General features: G+C 43.2%; 1 protein-coding gene across 7 annotated transcripts in view; it reads right to left on the bottom strand.

Annotated features, from left to right (window-relative positions):
* The window catches only part of COBL (cordon-bleu WH2 repeat protein), a 255,404-nt gene extending 233,206 nt beyond the window's left edge, over positions 1 to 22,198 (bottom strand). For 3 of the 7 annotated variants that reach the window (XM_090049646.1, XM_090049647.1, XM_090049649.1), the window contains exon 1: positions 21,970 to 22,195. In XM_090049646.1, coding sequence (XP_089905772.1) covers positions 21,970 to 22,166 — 197 coding nt within the window. In that variant the 5' untranslated portion in view covers positions 22,167 to 22,195. Of the gene's footprint in view, positions 1 to 21,969 lie in introns of all 7 variants that reach the window. The other 4 variants (XM_090049648.1, XM_090049650.1, XM_090049651.1 and 1 more) reach the window with 3 other exon arrangements.
* Positions 22,199 to 22,945: the final 747 nt, after the last annotated feature.

Here is a 22,945-nt window from a genome sequence, read left to right as displayed (position 1 = left end):
AGCTTTCTCCATAAGCTGAAGGATTCAGAAGATTTAATATGAATAAATCTATTGCTAATTTAACTATTTTTTATTTAAATTTATGCTTGCGATTCTGAACTGCAGAATTCAGTCTTGGTATTCACTATGGTATTTACTAAACACAGTACTCAAAAAATAGCTAAGTCAAAGAAAGCATTAGACATCAGACCTAACCCTTCAGTAATAACTACAAATATTCTTAATGGTAAAAAACCCTTACTTGTAAGAAAAATTAAACCAGTATAAGGGGAAATGTTTTTTATTATCTATCTAAGGTGATTTCAACACTGAGCCACTTCCCACCAAAGCTGATGACCACATGCCAATTAACTTCAATGGTAAGGGACCAAGCCCTCACATTCAGAATGCTACCCCAATGTGCAACTGCTAGCAAATCATCCATGATACTCACTTCATTTGATTTTTCATGGCAGCTTTATTTTTTGTAACTCAAAAGTTGCAACACTGAACTGTATATATCCTTTTTTCATATGTATTCATTGTATTTCCATTAGTTTACTTTCAAAAACTCACATAGGTTAATAAAACATACTAAGAAAAATGGTAATAGTTATATAGACTGCCTATGCTTTCAATGGAGGAAAAAACTGCCAGTTGCAAATAAAACCCCTTGCAGCCACATGGTTTTCCTCTGAGTCATAGCTAAAGAGCAACTACATGCTAGAAATTCTGAATAACCTACACACCCACACAACATGCGCCCAAAGAAGATCATTTCCCAACAGACATTTGTGGACTTGTTACTAATGATCCAGCTGCTAATTTAGCATCTGCTCTTCTTCTCAAGTTACCAGCAGGTCCCTTCGTATCTAACAACCCAGCTCTGAATGGGTAGTACACACGCAAGGATTTGCTGCTTTTAAATGCTCTGGTATATTTAGAAGCAATAAACCACACTGTGATACACAAGCAGCATATTTAAGATTAATCAGAAGATTTCAGGTAAACAAGATCAGCCTAGTGTAAAACAGATATTTCCAACAGCATTTTTCCTGGTTTGGTAATATCAGGAAGGACCTCAGGATGAAAAAAAGCTTCTTGCAAAGTAAAAAGAAAGTTTTCATATTACGCTTTCCTGAAGGAAATTCAATTTCTTTCTTTTAAAGTTATTATTTGATACAGTATAGTTAGCCTGAAATTTCCTCATAAAAATATATATACAAGGTCTGCAATATATTTTATATTATATAAAGAGAAAATATACAAGATTTTTACACACAAGCACACAAAGTTATAAAAATCTTGCATGCATATATATATTTTAGACTGACCCAGAGCACTCAAATATGTTTTTATGCTTACTGAGAAAAACAAAACTACCTCTGATAAAGAAAAAGCCTGCTTGCTCCTTTTCCGTCTCCATTCCTCCACTAAATCCCACAGAAGTTTTGTAGTTGAAAAGGTTTTTGGTTTTCTCTAATCCACAGTTCTTAATTTGAGTGACTACAACTAAATATAACGACTAACATAACAAAGTACTGAAGGAATAATTTATGTTCATTTGTTAGCCCTTGTATAAAATTGAGTTATATAATTTTAGTAATTTAGCATGTTACTTGATGATTTTTACATCATAAAAATATTTCTTAAAAGAAAAATAAGCCCCTTACTATGAAAAATCAGTTCCTTAATATACAACTGGATCTTTCATGGAACTGAACCATCATCAAATAACACCCTTCTACTATTACATATAAATTTAGTACATATATACTGTATCGCTATATATAAACAAGACTATTATATGCACAATATGAACCATAGACGGAGATAAATATATACACCTAACTGGGCTTAATGGGTGAATTGATACCAGCATTCATATCTTAGTCATTATAAATATTGTAACTAGAGGGCAAGCCATGGTTTATTACCATGATAACCAACATGGAAATATGCATAATACTGCAGTATGCACAAAAACATTTAAGTAGTTTAGACCAAGAACAAAGTTTAAATCAAGGGTAGAAAACTCAGCCCAGAGTCCCAAACTCAGCTCTCAGTCCAGGATATCCAGATATTTTTCCTTAAATGATGGTTGAGCCACTGTTTAAAAAGTGCACATTGTACAGCTCCAGAGTTACGCATTCACTAATACAAATAGGGTAATTTATTCTTTCACAACCAAATATTTCCCTCTCTCTTTGTGTCATGCAAATTTGGAGAAAGAGGCTTTAGGCCAAGAAGCTGCAAAGCGCTGAAGAAAAATTAATCCCCACACGGCCCAGCAGGGTGGCATGGTAAACCACATGGCTGCAGCTACATATTCCACGTGGGCCATTCCAGTGGGGGCTGGGCAAGGAGGTCTACGGATCTGTGCGAGATTGACTTGTAAGTCCCTCTTTATAGAGAAACCGTCCTGGTTGGGCTGGGGTTATGACTTCACAGGTCCACTGACAGGGTTGTGCATAGTTATGGAGCCCTCTGAGGTATGGTTTTATCTGTCTGCAGACTTAGCCTTGTATTCAGTTGTGTTCAAATCTACTTCAATTTAAAATAAAACTTAAGATTCTGCAGATAGTGGTGGGGTCACCAGCTGACAATGCAAACCATTTTAAATTATCCCAATTACAGCCCCAATAGGACAAGAACTAATTCCAAGCATAAAGAAGAAAAACATTCATGTCCTCTGTCAAATCTGAAACTAATAAGAGTTACTCAAGCGTAAGAAACTTACCTTACCTACAGATAGTTAGATTTTATCCAAATTTTATCCTCTTTGCAATGAGTCCTGCATATGTTCTGTTGCAGGTAGCATGTTTTCAGACAGTTTTAACAACAGGTAAATGCCTGAATTCTAGCGCTTGCAAAATCTGCCAGCCCCATTGCCAAATCACAGCAACATGCTGTGTGACATAAGCAGTGCAGACAAGACTATATAGGATTTCAGGTGATTGGGAATCTGCATCGAATGTCAACGTGGTTGTATTCTCCCGGGCAGCCGCAAACATAGATCTCTGTCAGTGTGGCCTCTGCATGGTTCTGAGGAGCAGAAAGCACTCCCCAAATACTGTTACAGCACACAGCACATTTATAAGGTAGGAAACTAAGTGGAGGTCATTTCACTTTAGATTTTACACTAAGCACATTAGGCATTTGTCAAGCAACTCTCTTCACACATCTATTTCCCACTCAGATATTGACTGAAATACATAAGCATAGCCCAGAAATATTTCTGGAAGGAGAGGCAGAGTAGTAAGATCCGGGGGAAGTGGGACCTGGGACCAGAAGTGAGGTCCTCAAAGGCACTGACTTACCTTTTTTTCCTCACCATTTGTGTCCCTAAGGGTGCCACTTTAAAAATGCACATAATACAAATCCATATGGTATTTTATACTAGCGTAGGCTGGGATTTTTAAAGGATCCTAAGATCCCTTGCACTGATAAAGAATATCCTTGGGAAAATTTGGAGGTAAAATTGTACTGGTCTCAGTAACACTAGTGTAAGCATCATGCTTAATGGAAACAAGATATTACCTGCTTCCCATCATGTAGTAACAGGACACTGTAACGGCATCTCCTGCAAGCTACTATATATGCAGTGGACAGACAAGCAGCTGTATCTCAGTACATTTACTACAGTATATAAAAGTGATAAAAACTGCAGTGGTTTAAACATGTTGTGTGTCCAGACCCGGAGCTAGGAATCCTGATGCTTTTAAATGTCAACAAGATTTGGACACCTATCTCCCTACCAGCCATTAACTCAGGGGCAGGCAATTATTTTGACTGGATGGCCAGTTAATGCGTTTTGGTGGGCTGTCGAGGCCTGCAAGGGTAGACCTGCCCCTGGACACATGCCCCACCCCTGGCCGCCATCATGGGACCAGAAGTCCCACACCTAACTCCTGACCTTTGCCATGAGAAGTCCCTTCTCTTGCCCCGTCAAAGTACTCCTTTTGGGAGGGGGGTTGCCATCTTGGAAGCAGAAAAAGCCCAAATCATATACTAAAAGTCAAACACCTACTATACACTTGCATGCCACTGGGGGAAGCCCCGCACAATGAAGCCAGCTGCCTTCCCCACCCCCTGCTGTGCAAGTCCCAGGACTCTACTGGGAAGCAGGGGGCAGGGTTCTCCTCCATTTCTGGCAGAGTTCTGGAACCTGCATGGAAGGGGGCAGGGAAGGCAGCCAGCTCCATTGTGAGGGGCTTTCCCTGGTAGCATGTGAGTGCGAGAGCTGCACGTGCACCGTGCAGACCCCCACACAATAGAAGCAAGCCAGCCTGGCTGCCCTCCTTACTACCAAGTGCAGTGCTGGCCTGAGCTGCACACCTCCAGGCAGCAGTGCTTGCATGGGCCATGGGGACCCGCCACCTGCTGCTGTTGCCGCCGCCAGCAGTAGGGGAGTCCCTGGGGGGGTCCCCCCTCCTCACCCTCCCTTACACCCATACCCTGCACACCTGAGCTCCGCACTCCAACTGACCTGCTGGGCACAGGCTAGATGCGCTGCTGCCAACCCCAGCCCCATGCTCCACATTCCAGCCCCGCTGCAGCTCCCCCGCAACCCCGCTGCTTCCCTGGTGCTCAGAGTGAGTGGGATGTCGGGGAAGCTGAACAGGTCCCCCTGAGGCTGCAGCAGTGGCAACAGCAGCCCTGCCCAAAAGCTGTGTGCTGGCTGGGCCAAGCCCTTCCATGCAAAAGGGTGGAAGCAAGGTGTGAGGTTTGGGCAGGGTACAATTAGTTGGTGGGTACCTGCAGGCCGGATTAAATTACCTATAGGGCAGGTCATATTTGCCTGCTTCTGTGTTAACCCCATACACTGCCTACCAGAACTGTGAAAGCAACTCCTCAAAATACAGTACGTCCAAAACAGCACAAATACCAGTACGATGAAAGATCATAAAATACAAGATTTACTTTTGCCCTAGCGTCTAGGGCAATTCTAAGCACCAAACCCTGCTCCTAAGCCAGGGGTGGGCAAAATACGGCCCACAGGCTGGATCTGGCCCACCAGGCCATTGTATCTGGCCTACAGGGCCACTAAAAATTTTAGAAAATTTAGATTGATCTGCCCTGGCTCCTATCAGAGATGACAGGAGGCAGGGGCAGTAGGATCTAGGGGAAGCCACCACAGGCTCTTGCAACAGCAGGGCCCACCTGGCCCGCCAGCCCTCCCGGAACTCCTGGGGATGTTCATGGCTGCACCAGCGCAGGAAATTCAGGTACGAAGGGGGGAGAGGGGCAAGGCAGAAAAGGACCATGGAGATCGCCCAGTCCTTAGGACCGGACGAGCTCCTGCTAAGCTCCATGGTCTGGCCATGCAGTCAGGAGCTGGCCAGCGAGAAATCAGGGGCAGGGGGGAGTGGAAATGAGCAGCATGCAGGAATACAGGGCCCGTGCCAGTGTCTGAGGACCAGCCCCAGTGGGGCCCAGAGCAGGGCAGTAGGAGCGTGGGGAGTGGGCTGGAAGGAGTCTGTGGGACCATGCTGGGCTGCACCAGCAGGGAGAGAAGGGAGCTGGCCCAGCTCCATACAGTCCCTGCTGGCCGGGACCCTGCGCTCCTGCTGCCCTGCTCTGGGTCCCACTGGCACTGGCCTTGGGACACCAGCACGGGCCCTGCGCGCTCCTGCCCGGCTGCCACGTGCCCACTCACTCCCAATACCCCCACGGCAAGGACCAGCACGCAGCCCCAACCCCGTGCACCCCACATTGCCCATCTGGGCTGAGCAGCAGCTGCAGGAATGCTGCTCAGCGTGCAAGAAAAGTGCTCCACCACCACTGGCACTCCCTGCTGCAAGCAGACAGAGCCCACAAGGGGCTGTCCTGCCTCTCCGCCACAAACAGTGCCCAACGGTGGTGCGTGGGGGGGAGGGGCCTTTTCCTTCACACCGAGCAGCAGTCTGTACCCAGCTGCTGCTGCCATAGCTCAGCCCCTATGGGAACCTGGAGCCAGCGTGGTGCCCAGGCTTGCAGCGGCAGTGGAGAATGAACTGGTGATCAGTGCAGGGGAAAAGTGGTCGCTCCCCCTCCCCGTGGCCGGTGCCCCATGCTGCAACTGCTCAGAGCCCATGCAAGGCTGACTGTGTCTGCTCTCCGTTGCCGGAAAAACAGGACAGTTTCACATCGGCTCTGACCAGCTGCAACAAGGAGTGCTGGTGGCAGGGAGTGAAGGTCGCTTTTCTCCTGCCCTGAACACCATTCCTGCTGCTGCTGTTCAGCCTGGACAGGCAGCGTGGGGCGTGCAGGGTCGGAGCTGCGTGCTGGTCTCTGCCTACCGCAGGGCTGGGGCACTGGGAGTGAATGGGTGCGTGGGCGCCAGTGGAAGCTGTGTGGGAGTTTGGGGCCCACGCCAGTGTTCTGGGGCTAGCGCCGATGGGGCCCAGAGCAGGGAAGCAGGTCCCGGGCAGCAGGGGCTCTATGAAGCCAGGTCAGCTCCCCACTCTTCCTGCTGGTGCAGTCCAGGCTGGCTTCTCAGACCCTTTCCAGCCCACTCTCCGCATTCCTACTGCCCTAATCTGGCTCCCCCTCCTCACCTCCAGGCTGCTTTCTCCACTTTCCTGCCCGCCCACCCACTCTGTACTACATGGCTCCCATACCTACATCCATATCCACACATACATGTCCCCACACACCCCTATATGCAATTACTTCTGCATATACAGCACAAACATACACAAACCAGGACAAAAATATATAATTTTTAATTAAATTAAAATATAATATTATGAGTGTTTGATTTTTAGTATGTAATTTGTTCCCCCCCCCCAAGATGGCAAACCCTCTTCCCCAATGGAGTACTTCAAGGGGCAAAGGGAGGGACTTTCAGTGGCAAAGGTCCGAAGTTAGGGGTGGGACTTCTGGTCCCAAGATGGCAAACAGGGGGGTGGGGCATCTGTCAAGGGGCAGGGTTACCCTTGTGGTCCCCAACAGCTTGACAAAACTTGTTAAGCAGCCCTTGTTGTTGGCTCAGGGGACAGAGCAAAAGAAAAAGGGGAAACAAATCTTTTGGGCCCAAGATCAGCAAATCATCCTTTCTACAGCAAGTAGGACAGATATTGCACTAGGTGTAGGCTTCTGGCTAGTATTATTAGTTACACACCCACCCACCCTGGTTTGTTTGACTAGACTCTGAAATAGACTCCCAGTGGGGGTGGTACAGGCACCTACCCTGGAAATCTACAAAAGGAGACTAGATGTACACCTTGCTGGGATTATTTGACCCCAGCAGTCTTTTCTGCCCAGGGCAGAGGGGCTGAACCTCATGATTTCATAAGGTCCCTTCTAGCCCTAAATTTTTGTGAATCTGTGAGTTGCCAGCTCCCTTTGGTTTAATCTACCTCTGTCTTACTTCTGTGATACAAAGACTTTTTACAGCGGTGCTTGACATGAAAGAAAGATCTGCTACATGGAGTGTTTATACTCTGAAGTCCCCTTCCCCATTGTACACAAAGGCACACATGTGCATACACAGAGATTACCTGTTGAAACGCACAGCTCAGATTATACTGTACACAGTTCCTCCTATCCTATAACCAAGAAGGGAAGAACAAAAAACCCCAAGAGGCTCTCCTACAACCTCTTTATATCTAAATATTTCTTAAACCAAGTGATTTTTACATACAGTGAAAATCACTACAGAAATCGCCAGTGAGATCTGTTGTTCTACATTTACTGCTTTTTATTTTTTTTATTTTTATACGTTTTGGCGATAAGCTTGGGATATTTTCCCCTTATTAAAAAAATGCACAGAAAACTCCTTCTAGATGATTGAGATTCAGCCTTAAATAATTCTAGGTGAAAGAAATTTAATATAGGAAAACCCCTGTTGTTGACTGAAGTCACTAGGGTTTTTATCCTAATATGAATAATGCTTATGCAATATTTATAGGTGCTCAGATACCATAGTGCACATTTAGCCAGGTGCTAAACACAGCATAAGGGGACTGTTTGCAATCTGAGCTTGTGTATTTTCTTTTTCTAAGTAATTCTGTCTGCCCAGACGAAACCACTCTGACTGAGATGAGAACAAAATTCAGTCTACATGCTGATAATGTGTTGGGTGTCACCTCTTCAGAGGGAAAAATGTTTTAGAGTAAAACTAGGGTAGACTTCCAGAGGCACAATCCAGGACAGCAGTTAGCACAGGGCTGGTAAGATACAACGGAGAAGACATTCTGGTTTTTTGAAAGGAAAATACTTGGGCAAGTAATGTTGGGTAGGTCTATACAGCACATCACACTGCACCATAGTGTCGACCCAAGTGCTGGCTCTGATACCAGAAAGCATCCTAGGGAAGTTGATGCTCTGCCATGGCTAGTTCACTGTGCTGAGAAGGGAAGCCAGAAAAAAAACCTTCATGCTACCACAGCTAAGACTGCTTCCTGTACCCAAGCCAGCTGGTTTGCACAACACTGCAGTCCCTCATACTTCAGTTCTCCAGGTAGGATATAGGGATAATACTATTTCCTTAACTTGTCAGATACTCCGATAATGGCATTATGCGAGCTGTATAAGCAACGTAACTGGACTGCTGCCTAGAATAGAAACTGCAGTCCCAGCACTTATCTTGGTAGAAAAACTACAATTATGCCTGATCCTTACACATGCAGATCTAACTATGAACAACAGTGGGCGGTTTCTCGTATCCTCAGTCCACAAGACATGTGAAGACAGGCCAGGCAGATCCACAAGCTTACTCAGGATCACTGCACTAAAGTTGCTGGGAATTTTTAGAACAGAACAGCTGACTTCTAATACAAACCACTTAAATCCTATTTTCTTCATGGATTTTCAACAGAAAATTTTTTAATTCACTTTATTCCCATGGGCACAGAATTTACATTCACCATTTTTGTTGCTATAGTAGAATGAAGAAGCAATGTTTTTTATACTTCAAGTTGAAAGATGCATCTTATATGCATAACTTTGTATAAAAATGTTAACATGGCAGACCCTAACCTACTGCAAAGCCTGAGCAAATAGACTGAAAATAGTTTCAGAGGGATGGGGCAGAATCCTCCCCACAAACCATGAAACAGGCATGTGCATAATGAGTCAGTGGAACAAAGGGGTACTTAATTCTCCAGAATCCTCAGTTTGGACTGCCAACAAAGCTACCAATTGTGACAGTGTCCACCCGTGTGCTGAATCAAGACCACTGACTAATTTCATATGAGTCATTAACAGCCTCTGAGTCAGTCCTGACTTGAGTCAGGATGGAAATGTTAATTTCAGAGACGAAAAGCTCCACCTACTACAACTAATCTCTGACTACTCTTCTGCTTGTAAGCACTGTTAAAAAAACCCGCAACAAAATAATTATTTATATTAATAAATCAAAACAGGTAATTATTTATATTAATCAATCAAAACCCACGGGGAATTTCCGCTCAAAATTCTTTTAATGGTCAATGCAATTTCTGCAGGAGAAATTCAATTTTGCTACTTTTTTTTCTATCAGGAAAAGGGCAACACAAATAATCATCATGTTTTGGATTGCTGAACATTTTGCTTTGAATTTGTCATTAAACTGAATTTAAATTCCCGCATTTTTCTTATATAGCGAATTAAAATATAAACTGTTGGCAATACACTTTAAATAACATTTCATTTTATGTTACTCTTTATGAAAAATTTAACAGCATAGAAAATGTACAGTGCTTTTCAGAGTAAGAAACCTAAGGTATATACATAAACAGGTTTTGTACTCACAACAGTTTTATAGCTAGGCAATATTTTCCAGTAGTCATGGACTGGAAACTTTCCACTATTAAAAATATGGTATAACCACAAGAATGCAAGGAGTAGCATTTCAATCTACAATAACTTTGACTAATTTGAGACTATATAAAAATAAACAATAAACAGCAATAAATTTAGCATGATTTTTAATTACAGGTTGCTTAAAGCTAGGAAACAATTTACACACATTAACAAAAAATTAGTAATATCTAGTTGGAAGGAAACAAAAGTAGTCAGAACAGAAATAACCTCTCCTTTATCCTAAAAAGACTATTAACAAATACTATGTATTCAAGTGTCAGAAAAGGTGCGAGATACCTCGCATGTGTTAGCAATTTTGCTGTAAAACATCATAGGAGCCAAGGCATTTAGTTTTACCACTGTGCAGACAGCAAAAATCTAGCACACACAGTTTGGGGACAGGGAAGAATAGTGTTAATCTTTGTTGTTTACATTTTGTTTACTACAAAAAGTACAGTGAGACAGCTAAGATATTTTACAAAAAGGTTACTAATACAAACAAAATGATGTCTAACAATAACATCAATAATCAAGAAGTAAAATTCATTTGAATGAATAGAGCCAGTGGGTTATGTGATTTAACCACAAGTATTAGCATGTACTACATGAAAGACAGAGGATCTACTGCAGGTCTCTCTTACATCTATGTGACACAGGAATAGCTCTACTGACTTCACCGGCATTACAAAGACATGGCAAGATCCTCCTTTGAGACTATGAAGCACGCACATGCGTTCACACTTTTCTGGCAGAAAGAGGAAATAACACAGGCTTCTCAGTTGCAAGCAAAGTGCAGTAATATTGAAGGTAGGTGGTCATAATACCATCTGTCAATTCCACTTTACTGTTAAAAGCACAGTAAAATGTAGTATTTCAAAGCCTGTTTTATGATTCTGAACTGAACTGACCGATGAATAACTCATGCTTTCATTTTCTCAAAAGTACCAACAGATTCATAGTATCAGACTCAACATTGCCCAAAATTGCATCCAAGACCGTGTGCCCCTGCTAATCTGTTTGTACAATGTTACGTGAAATGCTTCTGTTTAGGGAAAAGATTCATAGTTCTAACGAAAAATTCAGAGGTAACTAACTCAAAAATACCAATTCTCTTGTTGGTCAAATATTTCTGCACGGAAGAAGAGACCATAGAAAAGAAATGGAAAGGGCACAGCTGAATAAACAATTATTAATTTTAACCTCAGAATTCTTCTAGTATCTTGTAATATTGACATATCTTTTTAAAAAGAGAAATCTATTAAAATAATACTGTGCAAGCATTCAATTTTCATCTATGGATACTTGAACATTTTCTGATGTCTTTTTCTTTTCTTTCTTTTTTTGTTTGAAGCAGGTAAAACGGAAGTTCACTTAGTTTAAGAAATTTTACTTAGGTTCCAATACAAATCAGTAAAAGAAAGTGTAGATAATTTTACCTGTCTACCTTGATTGGAAATAAGATAAAGGGAATTTTTCTTGGTAATGCAAAGGTTTACCCACCAACAAATTGCATGGTTCTGGCACTGTGATTAATTCGTATAACATAAAAATCTTTTAAGATTCTCATTTATGTTTTTTACCATTTAACTATATAAAAGGTAAGATATAGCTTCTAAGTTCTAAAGGTTCTGCTCCCAAATTACTTATGCTGCCATTCACTTCGTCGATTTCTAGAATGGATAGATTTGCGTGGGTCTTACAATATGAATGTTGGCTTGGTTTTTACGACAGCTTTGCATTCACAAGCTTAAAGCAGACATATTTTCTGTTTTTTCTTTTTTGTTTTTTTTTTAAACTAAAAATCTGGTTATGTATCATTTGGGAGTTCTTCCTTAGCAGGTTCAGAGGGTGCCACAATAGATTAATTTCTGTCATGACCACAGTACAAAACCCCCAGTTTAGGGTGGCTACCTGGGCAACTGAGCATAGGATGGATGCTATCCAGTAGGGCTGTGTGAAGCTTCGGTCCCTCATTCGATTTGGCGGAGATTTGGCAAAGATTCGACCGGATTCAATGGTCAAATCTCTGAATCCGAATAGAATCAGGAGATCCTTTAATCTCTCCGAATCGATTCAGAGGGTTCCGATTCAATTCAGAGAGATTTGGAAAGATTCAGAGATAGTCACAGCTTTAAATATTTTTTTTACATACCTCAAGGTACCAGGCGGCTCGTGAGTGCTGCAATGCTGGGGCAGATGGAACGTCCCACAGAAGTATGGGGAGCTCCCCAAAGCGCTCGGCAGCAGACCCAGAAGTGGACCGGAAGCACTTCCAATCCACTCCTGGATCCGCCAGGAAGCACGCTGGGGTCCTCCCCCAGCTCACTGACTGGTGCCTCCTCAGTCTAGCGGGGCATCCAGGGTCCCCCCATGGACAACTGCTGAGCCAGGGGGAACAGCCCCCCCCCGGCATGCTCTCCAGCTGACTCAGAAGTGGACTAGAACTACTTCTGGTCCACTTCAGGGTTCACTGCCTAGCATGCAGGTCCCCCACCCCTGGTGGGACACTCCATCCGCCTCAGCATCGCAGCTTTCATGAGCTGCGCCTGGTACCCAGACGTATGTAGAAAAAAGATTTAAAGCTGTGTCTATGGCCAGATTGCTAATTCTCCAAATCAGCATTAAATCTTTAGACTTGGCGGAATGGAATCAGGAACAGCGAGCTGAATCAACAAATCTAATCATTGTCCCCAATTCTGGCTGAATCCTAATGGAATACGGCCCCTTTTACACACCCTATCCAGGGCAGGCTCAAGTAAAAAAGTGATTCCAATGTGTATCTTTCAACAATGCTTACACTCATGGAGATGGGTGCCTTGGAGTCAAGGAGATCCACCTTAAGGGCTTGAAAGAGAGGTAAGAGAAATATCTTTTCCTGCCTAAACAACTTGGAGATAGGCAGATAGAGGTATATGGACACAGAAACAGAGAGGACCAGAAATAGTCAAGTCACAAAATTATTTCCATTTGGTGTCCTGATTTAGTGTTATGACAGCATGTTACAGCTTTCTACAAGGCCATCTGATGACCAGCTAAGCAAGCTTGATACAAAATAAAATAATCAGGAATCCAAGTATAAACAAAGCCTGAAATAAAGATGCCTGAGTAATACTGCCTCCGATAAGAAGACAGCAGGCACTGGGCAGAGTAATACAAAGATACTGAAGGAGGAGTAAAATCTCTTCTGGATGACTACAATTCTGGTAGCTGAATGACCTAGTTTGATCCCTAAAGGGCCCTAATCTTGACTTCATTAGTAAGGGTTTTTTTTTGTTGACTTCTAGTTAGATGGACTTGTGTTTTCATTACAACATGAATGCTGGGTTTTAACAGTTTAGTGCAAAACACTGGTAGCTAAATTTGAGAAAATGTCTAAGTATAAACAGCCTTATCAGAACCCTGCAGAGTGTTTTGGAGAAGCAAATGTTAACAACATGACAAGCCCAGTTAGAGCAGAGAAACTACACTGATGCTGAAATATGAGCTACACTCCCAGGGGACACAGGAGTAATTTCTCTGGCACCCATAAAATGTATAGGCTCAGTACCAAAGACTGCATTTAACAAGCACCTCAGAAGTAAACTCTCCAGCAAGGGAATGATAGAGATTCCTTGTGTCCTTCTCTCCCCCTCATCACCAAAGGGAGCCTGATGATTAACAGCTTGGGCTTTCACCTGCTGGGGAAGGGGACAGGCTATAAATGAGCAGCCAAAAAGTTACTCAATAAAAAAGTACCAACAAAGTTACTCATTAAGAAGGTTGTCTAAAGCTGCACCAGATATTCTATCGTCAGCATTGCGAGGTACAGACATTAAACTTATACCAGTATAACTGATCGGAAACCGTTCTATATCTATAACAAAACAGAAGTTTGGTACACAGACTGGTTTAAAAATGCCAGAACCCAGTCTAAGACGTGCACCCCATACGAAAGGGCAAATGTCTGTTCTGTTCGCTATCACTCTAAATCATGCCGCTTCCAGAAAACTGCATAACTTAGAACAATTCCACCCAGGCTTTTTGAATGTCTGTACCTTGCCAAGGAGAGAACTGGGGAGAAAGAAATAAAACAGTTTCTTCTTCAAATTAGGCTGAAGCTATTTACTGACTTTGCAGACTCAGTTCACCATGATGGGACAACTGTGATGAAAAGGATAATGTATGTCTGGTTCCTAGTAAACATAGACTCTACCATGTAGTCCTTGCTCTGTTTACCTACTTTGTGTTTTTGCTGCCTGTGCACAATACTCATCTCAATCCAAATGCACAACCAGAAAAGACAGCTAAAAGCAGAAATGAGAACAAAAATGAAATATGCATTTCTTAAAAGGTACTTTTTAGTGGTTCTCACTTTTAAAGAAACTTCTCCTTTGATACCTATTAAGGTGGGGAAACAAGGGAAAGGAAGTACTTACTGTACCCCCAATAATAACCCCTCAAAAGCCCCAAGAGACAATTAAAATAATTTATATTTAATGCTTTAAGGAAAAAAAATGTACAAGAAATTAATGGAGGTATTAATATTTACAGAGGCCACATAATTGTATTTTCTACAACATACCATGAACAGATTGTAATAAGTTTCCAATTCTGCTAAGAAATTAGGGTCAGCTCATGCCGTGTTGTGTGAGGGGAAGCCTGCCCTTTAGCCTAACAGAAACTCTACATTGAATTAAGAGGTCCTAACAGAACACTATATAACAAAAATTATTTTATTTTGTTCTGCTATTAATATCAGTGGCTTAATTTAATAAAGCAGTGCTCAAGACTTAAACAGTCAATCTCACCAAGCAGGAACAAATGCTGTGTACCCAAAGCCCCAACAGACCACTTTGGAAGCCTGAAACCTCCTCCCTTCATGCACTTGATCTTTGTAAGTGCCCTTTGTAAGCTGTTTAACCCTGAAGGTTCTAACTTTTGGGCTTACATTCACAGGAACATTACAATACAGGGTAATTCAGTTAACAAGAATTTACAGATAAGGCAGAATACGCAACTAAAGAAATCCAATCTTGCTAATGTGAAATCCTAAGTGGTTTTTTAGCTGTCCTAAAGCTTCTAGATAAAGGATTCCTTATCTGACCGATTAAGTGCTAACGCATTGGTTCTTATTGCTAAACTTTACAATATGGTTATACTTAGGAAACTGACAACATAAAAATGACTTTGCGTCTTACCTCTTCTTTATTGAGTAAAACAAGATACTACTGCTATTAGCACAACGGCAGTCATACAGGTCAGAAAAATCAAGACGCCTTACCTTCTGTCTGTGCACAGCTAGGAAGTTTCTGGTAAGATTTTTTGGTTGAAATTGGATATTTTCAGGGAAATGCACCAATTTCAGTGCAAGTTTCCTCAGGACCCGAGTAAAAATTATGAAAAGGGAGAGACAAGAGAGAGGCCCCACCTTAATAATAAATTATCTAAGGTTAGGGCAATGACTTGGGATGTGAAACACTTTGGTTTAAGTACCAAATCCAGCTGATTCAGATCAGGAACTTGAACCTGGGTCTCCCATACCCTAGGCAAGTGTCCCAGCTACCACAGCATTAGTGAGGATCTCTCTTAAGTGGTCCTAATGGAGCAGTTCCACTTTGTACAGCTAATTCCAAACTTCTGCCATAACCTGAACAGTCCTGCAACTGTTCAAACCATGACACTAATTCTTGACACTGCTTGAACACTCTCCGAGTCCCAGTACTGTTCGTGAATCAATGCCAGTGCCTCCCTGCCCCTGTTTCCACCCCCAACCCCACCTTTTCACCAGCTGCTCATTTATAGCCTGCCCCCTTCCCCAGCAGGGAAAAACACAAGCCGTTAATCATCAGGCTTCCTTAGGGATGAGGAGGAGAGAAGGACACAAGGAGCCTCTATCATGTACCTGCTGGAGAGTTCACCTCTGAGATGACTGTGCAGCTCGCTAGGCAAGAGACTTGAACACCTGCAGTCCCCTTCTTACTGCATTTTTGTGGGGCTTGAAAGTATTAGTTCTCAGTTTGAACATCTGTCAATCTGAGAGAGAATAAGCAACCAGTGAGAGAAAAACCAACGATCCCCATGTTGTGTTTCAGACACTTTTCTAACTGAAACTGTGATGCTTCACAAATATACTGATCTATAAAGCTCATTAAATAGTGAAATAGTACCACATTAGTAGCAGTGAAAAACAGTATTTTGGGTGCAGAAGTACTAAAAAGTGGATATCAGATGCTGTCTCTCATAGTTATCTTGGCACTCCCCCACCATGCAATCTTTCTGACTCATTTTTTGGCATGTGCTAAATCTCTGGCTCATTTCTAATGTTGTACAGGATCACCTGTTTATTGACAGCCGGTCTAGCATATGGATCACCTGTTTAGTGATAGGCAGTCTAGCATATGGATAACCTACCTCCCAGGTCTGGAAACATATTTTACATTAAGAACATTAAGATGTTAGTCATTTAAAGGTTAAAAGTGAGAATACTTGTAATTTGCTGTAGGGCTATTCATACTGAAAGACAAGAGAAGATATTTGATAATAGTTGGAATTTTCATTATCTGAAGATCAAACTATTTCAAAGAGTTCTTAATGTTTCATTTTTCCCCAGAAACTCTGGTTTTAAAATTTGTTTCAAATTCCAAACTTATTGGGCACTTGGCCTCACTGACTGAGACAGTAAATACGATTCCAGAGCCCTCTGCCATAGGACATTAAAAACATGAGTAATGCAGGTTTCCACATAAATCTAAACAAAAACCTACCAAAGAAAACTGTATTGTGAAAGATGGAGGGTGCCACACCAGGAAAAAGTTTGTTAGAGGTAACCAAGAAAGCAGTTCAAAAATCTATTACAGGAAAAGCTCTGTTAAGGCATTGAACTGGGATTCAGGAAAACTGGGTTGCATTCCTGGGTTTACCACAGACTTCTTGTGTGGTAAACCCAGTGCACCACACTGTTTTTTTTTAGTGGTGATTTTTTTTTTATACCAGATCTCCTAGTGACAAAAAAACCCAGCCACACCGCAAGCATAGCAAATGGGTGAGCGTGCACTGCTTGCCATTTGCAGCACCTCAAAATGAATGATTGTTTGAAGCACCGCAAAACGTGCATGCATGCTCTTGAGGACAAGTCCATAAAGTCCTTCTACTGTTGTACTTCAGCATCTTCCCAGTGCATGTGATTCTGCGCATGCACACACACACAGACACACGCAGACATAAAATGTCAAAATACCTGTGAAAGACAGAGAAGTGTTTTCTCCATTTTTCACCTTAAAAACAGAAGCACAGAAAATTAAGGCCCTAATTCAAGAATGTACTTAAACGCATGGTTTCCTGAATACCAGTGCCTTTTTTGAATCAGGATCTCAGGGTTCATTCAAGATCAAAAAGCAAGTCAACAGGGGCTCGAAAATGGAAAGTGTTGAGCACCCCCATACTGTTAACAAAGAATGGGCCCTTAGAGGTCATAATGAACCTAAATTTCTATGGAACCTCTATGACAATGCTTCCACATATGACATCGTGTAGATTGTCTTGTAGCGTTCCCTCTAAGCTGTGTGGTGTGCATGGCTGCACAGGCATGCTTATACTGCGCTGCCAGGCGTGCCTGCATGGCCATGCGCACCACGCAGCTTAGAGGGAACGCTGTTTTCTTGACCACCCAAAACTCCCATTGATTTCATTGATAAGATGTTTGAAAAGCGCAGCAGGGAAACCCTTCCCTTGGTCCTACTGAAATAATGATATGCAGGACCAGGCTCCAGACTGCTGTCAGTGTTTTAAACCACTTTATTTATTGCTTCTAATAGCTGCTATGAATTAACAGAGAAAAATAAATTCTGCTTTTCTAGTGACCACTACTTCTCTCTGGGTGCATCTACAGTTGCAATTACCCCAACTGAATAAACTCCAAAGCAGTTCATGCTGAAGTTAGCTGCTCCTGGATGCAGAGTTCACACATGCGCCTAGGATTACAGCAATTCGAGCCAGGGTGGAGCAGCCCAGGGCTAGCAGGGAGCCCTGGGGGGGGCCACCCTGGTCTCCAGGTGACAGCATCTGTAGTGGAGAGGTTGGCTCAGGCACGAGGGTGCTACAGTGTAGGGCTAACTGGCAGGCAGCCCCTGCACTATAGGATCCTCCTGCCCCAGCCAGTCCCGATCACCGTCTCCACTTGCATTTTGGCACACTAAATGACTCCACCATAGGATAGTACTTCTCTCAGATAGTACTATCCCACAGAGGAGTTAATTGACTGTGCTCTAATACAAGTGCATGTGTAGACAGTGACACTTCACTGTGGAGCTAATTAGTAAGTTCTCCAGTAAAGCGCAAACGTAGATGCACCCCTTGTTAAGGTAAAATAAAGCAAATCTGTGCCCACAATGGCAGAATTTGCCCTAAAATTTTCAAGCTTCTGCTTATTACTATACTATCTGCATGCTAAATGTATATGTTTAAGGAACAGCAGAACCAAAAATTGGGCTTGGGGTCTTGCACAAAACTATGGATCAGTTAAGCAACCCCTCCAAACATGTTCTCAAGTAGGCCATAAGATTTGTGCCGGCTCCTTCCACAAGAATGAATTTCACCCAGACCAGTACTACTACTTGGTTTCAGAATTGGCTCTGAAAAAGAATATTTAAATAATGTATTACCGTTATACAAAACATCTGTCTCATAACTAGCAATTATAATATTCATAAATTCAAAATTCTAAAGGTGTTCTTCAAAACAAATGAACAAATACTTGGTAAAACACTGTAATCTTAGACCTTGTAACTTAAGCCACAAAACACTATTTTCCTAACTGTACATTTTCCAAGAAGCAATGCTATTAAATTTATCTGGAGGAAAAAATACATGGCCAAGCTGTTCTACTCAGGAACCAACCATACATTAAGTTTGCTCACCTATTTAACAAAAGAAGCCAATACCAGTGCTATTAATGATTTACATTGAGACAAAACACACTACCTAATTTTGGTTAAAAATTGCAAGGTCAGGTCATTTTAACCTCTTGCTTTTACAGCTGTAAACCAGCTCAGTCACTAGTTAAGTCAGACACTTGATTAATGCGTTTTTTTCATCCACGTACTTTGTGACAGCCCTTTTATGAACAAAATAGGTGCCCTCAAGAACTCATGGGTTTTCTTCATATCTACCTAAAAGTTTCATAAATACAAACCTGGTTCATTACCTGTATTACTAGCAAATCAGTCTTAAGAGTCTCTCAGTATTTCTCTTGCCCTACCTAATTTCCTATTTAATTGGTATGGTAAAAGCAAGTAAAGAACTAAATTTCCACCAGTATTGGTTATCAACATTAGAAATTCATTACTGTTCCAGCAAATTCTGATGGATAGAAGGCATGTATGTGCATAAAGTCACCTAAAGTTCAATTGAAAGTAACTTAGGACCACTACTGAGCTGACTTCTGCTGCAGTGCCCCAGTGATCCCAAATCCATGGATCACAGATAAAATCTTTCAATCCTGCTTGCAGACACAAGACATTAAAGGGATAATACAGAGGTTAACAGGCAGCGCAAAACCAAATATTGTCTGCACCACAATATTTGGTTTGTACTGTTGCCGTGAATCCATGTAGACTTAGGACCACTGAAAAAAATGGCTTGCCCTACTGACATTTGTGGGATTTATGCCACTAACTTCAGACAGAGTATAGGATTAGACCCAGATACAAAATATTCCAAACACAAGTTCTCTGCAGGCAAAATTCTGCGCAGTTATACTACTGTAAATCTGGAATATACTCACTGACGTTCATGGGGGCATTCTCTCACATGCTTCAGACGGCAGGGGCTATTTACTGATACACAGAACTGGTCAGAGAACTTGAGCCTTTATTTAGAAATACTAGGCTTATGAGACTTCAGTGTATCAGCTGGCATTCTGTTAGCTGCACTGTTTGAAATGGGCACATCATGGGCACTTGCAAATCCAATCTGTGTGTTTTGATGCACAGCAATTCAAGTGTACACTGTCTGTCACAGCCACACTTAAAGACAATCCTTACTCATCAAAACACATATGCAAGTTTACATCCTAGCTCCCTTCCTCGCTACTTTTAAAACCAATTTTTGTTTACATATCAAATCCCAAGAAATGATGGGATTGCACATAACCCATGGCTTAAAAAGCCCAGTGAGATTCTGTCAGATATTTGAAGAAGTTATTGTTAAAAAGAAAATCCTTAATGCAACTAAGCTTTCTAACAACAATAACAACAAACTAGTAAGTGAACATTATACAGGCTGATGTACTTTATAGACTAATTGAATCAGAGATGCATCAGCTTTTGTGAGCACAAGCTGACTTCAATTTACAGCAGGCTGCCTGTATACATACAGCAGCGTAACTAACTCTGATGCTATTTTCCTTCATCCATTACTTCTTGCACAAACCCAAAAACTAAGTATCTAACTCCAAGGACTGGCAAGAGCAAACAAGTAAGCAAGCTAAAGAAACAGAACTTTATAGCAACAACAACAAAAATATTACCCCCATTCAGTACTGTGCTTTAATCAAATAGAAATCAGAGAGCTGTTTTTCTTTTTCTGTTTTAGGATACATATACCTGTATTACTCCTTTTTATTTCATTACTTTTTAAAGTAAAAATATAATGGGCAAACACACTCCACCCTAGCTGTGGAAAATACTGTGAAGTTGAGCAGTGAATTGAGGAGACTTCAGCTTTGAAATGTTTGCCTAGATTTTACTCCAGTAAAGAGACTGCCCACAACTTCAGGTAGACGGAGTTGTTTGTAGTTCTTGGACTAGCACTGTCACTACTTTTATATCTTGTATTGATTCATTCTCTTTAAACATTACAGGTCTGTATTACACAGCTTGTAGGGGAGTTAACTGCATCACTTAGGGCCGGGGGGAGGACGTAGCTCGAAGAAGGGGACTGCAACAAAAGCACATGTACAGTGAGACAAAACAAGAAAGGGTTTTGGTGTTCCTAAAGCAGGGGAGGGCAATTATTTTGGGCGGACGGCCACATATTGAGTTTTGGCAAGCCATCGAGGGCCACATTACAGGCAGCCAGGGGTAGATATATATTAATTTTCTAAATTTTGTGGGGCCCCACGGGCCAGATAGAATGGCCTGGTGGCCCACATCTGGCCTCCGGGCCCCTGTCCTAAAGGATATCCAGAATCCCATCTAGAAAAAGAAGGCTGCAGCCTTAAAGAGCTGCTCCCTCAGCAGCTGGAATCAGGATTTTTCCCCTCTGTGCCAGAATATAGACCTTTCTGCCTCTAACCCTTCCATGTGTCACTGTCCTTCCCACTGCAAGGGCAGGTTAGAAGAGGAGGCAACTGGGATGGGGGCAAAAAACCTATGTGCCAGTGCTATCCATGGCTCTCCACATTGCTGTTTTCTTGGGACAATCTCCGTGCAGGGTTGTGCAGGGGACCCCCATGCTCCTAAATTTGGTGGGGAGGGAGAGGGGTTCATCTCTAGACAGAGATTTATTTGATACATGTAGATTTACAACTCTGTCTATATGTGTGTCTACACACCAGCGGAATCAAAACGTGTGGCAGAGGTGATATCTTTTATTAGACCAACTAGACACTTGCAAAAAAATAGAAGTCTGTATTTGCAAGCTTTAAAAGATATCGCCTCTGCCACAAGTTTTGATTGCTTTTGCCTCTAGACCAATGTGGCTACAACCTGGATACCCTCTACAGTCTACACACCAAAGAATTTCAAATGAGACAAAGCAGCTTAAAATTCACCAGTGTAAGCACACGGGAGGCAAGGATTTCTCGGAGCAATCTCTTTTATGTCCTCTGTCGCTGGGATAGGGCTAGCTGAGGAAGACCCTTTTCCTCAGGTCTCAGCAGCATGTGGACGAACCTACCTACCTGTGTAAACACACACACACACACACACACACTCTCTCACTCTCCCTCTCTCTGCTACTCAATGTGAACACTTGATTGATTTCTCCCTGACACGACCTCTGCCCACTCGCCTCCCCTCTCGCCCTGGATTAGTTACGCCAGGCTCTTCTGCCCTTACGTTAACTCCTCTGTAACTTCACTTCAGCCGGTCATCTTTTCACCCTAAAATCTGGACATGAGCACACCCCCTCCCTGCCCCTGCTCCCCGCAGCCGCCCCTGCCCCCCGGGGCTGGTGACAGGTGGGGGCCTGCAGGCCGACTCCCGAGCAAGCATGGGCGGCGGGGCTGGCACGAGCGGGGCTTACCCGGCGGGCGGGCCGGCGGGCCCCGGGCTCTCCATGGCGCTGCGGCCGCCGCACTCAGCCCGGGCCGGCCATGCGGCGGGAGCGCCCTCCGCGCGCCGCGTCCCCCGAGCGCGCCCGGCAGCCACCGCCACGCCCGCCGGGCAGCCGGGCCGGGGGGAGGCGCTGGGCGGGGGCGGCCCCGGGGGAGGCGCCTCCATGTGAGCGCGCGGGACTCCTGCAAACCGGGCAGCCGAGCCGGGCCAGCGCCGGCCACCGCCGCGGCTGCCCCCACGCGAGGGAGTCACACGAGAGCGTGCAGACAGGCACATTCACTCACATCCGCACGTGCACAGTCACGCACGCACTCCGAGACACAGTCACACTCACTCACACCCGCACGCACTCAGTCGCACTCAGTCACACTCCTGCACACACACAGGCATGCATGCACACACACGCACTCCTAGACACACAGAGGCATGCATGCATACACACTCCTGGACACGGACACACTCCTATACACACACACACACACACACACACACTACTAGACATGCACACACATGCATGCACACACGCACTTCTGGACACACACACACGCTACTAGACACAGACACGCATGCACACACACATTCCTGGACACACACACGTACGCACTCTTAGATACACACAAGAAATGCAAAACTCTAGAACTGGTGTTTCAGAGATGATCCCTTTTATTAGATCAGCTAAGTTGTTAGTTGGGTCTTAGAAAGAAGGTTCTTAGTTGGTCTAATAAAGGATCATCTCTGAACCAAAAGTGCTGGAGTTTTGCATTTCTTTTTTGTCTCAGACCAGCTACCAAATACATTCCTGTAGTCACATACCTACAGGTACAGTCTCACACACACACACACACACACACACACACTCTCTCTCTCCTAGACTCAAGTCACATAGTTATACTCTCATAGACACACTTATATAGTCATACACACTTGCAGTCAGACACACATAG

The sequence above is a fragment of the Crocodylus siamensis genome, chromosome 5 (genome assembly GCF_052110815.1).
Source record: "Crocodylus siamensis isolate JL-2025a chromosome 5, ASM5211081v1, whole genome shotgun sequence".
In the NCBI taxonomy this organism is placed as follows: Eukaryota; Metazoa; Chordata; order Crocodylia; family Crocodylidae; genus Crocodylus; species Crocodylus siamensis.
The sequence above is the reverse complement of the archived record's forward strand: the minus strand, read 5'-3'. Positions and strand labels throughout refer to the sequence as shown.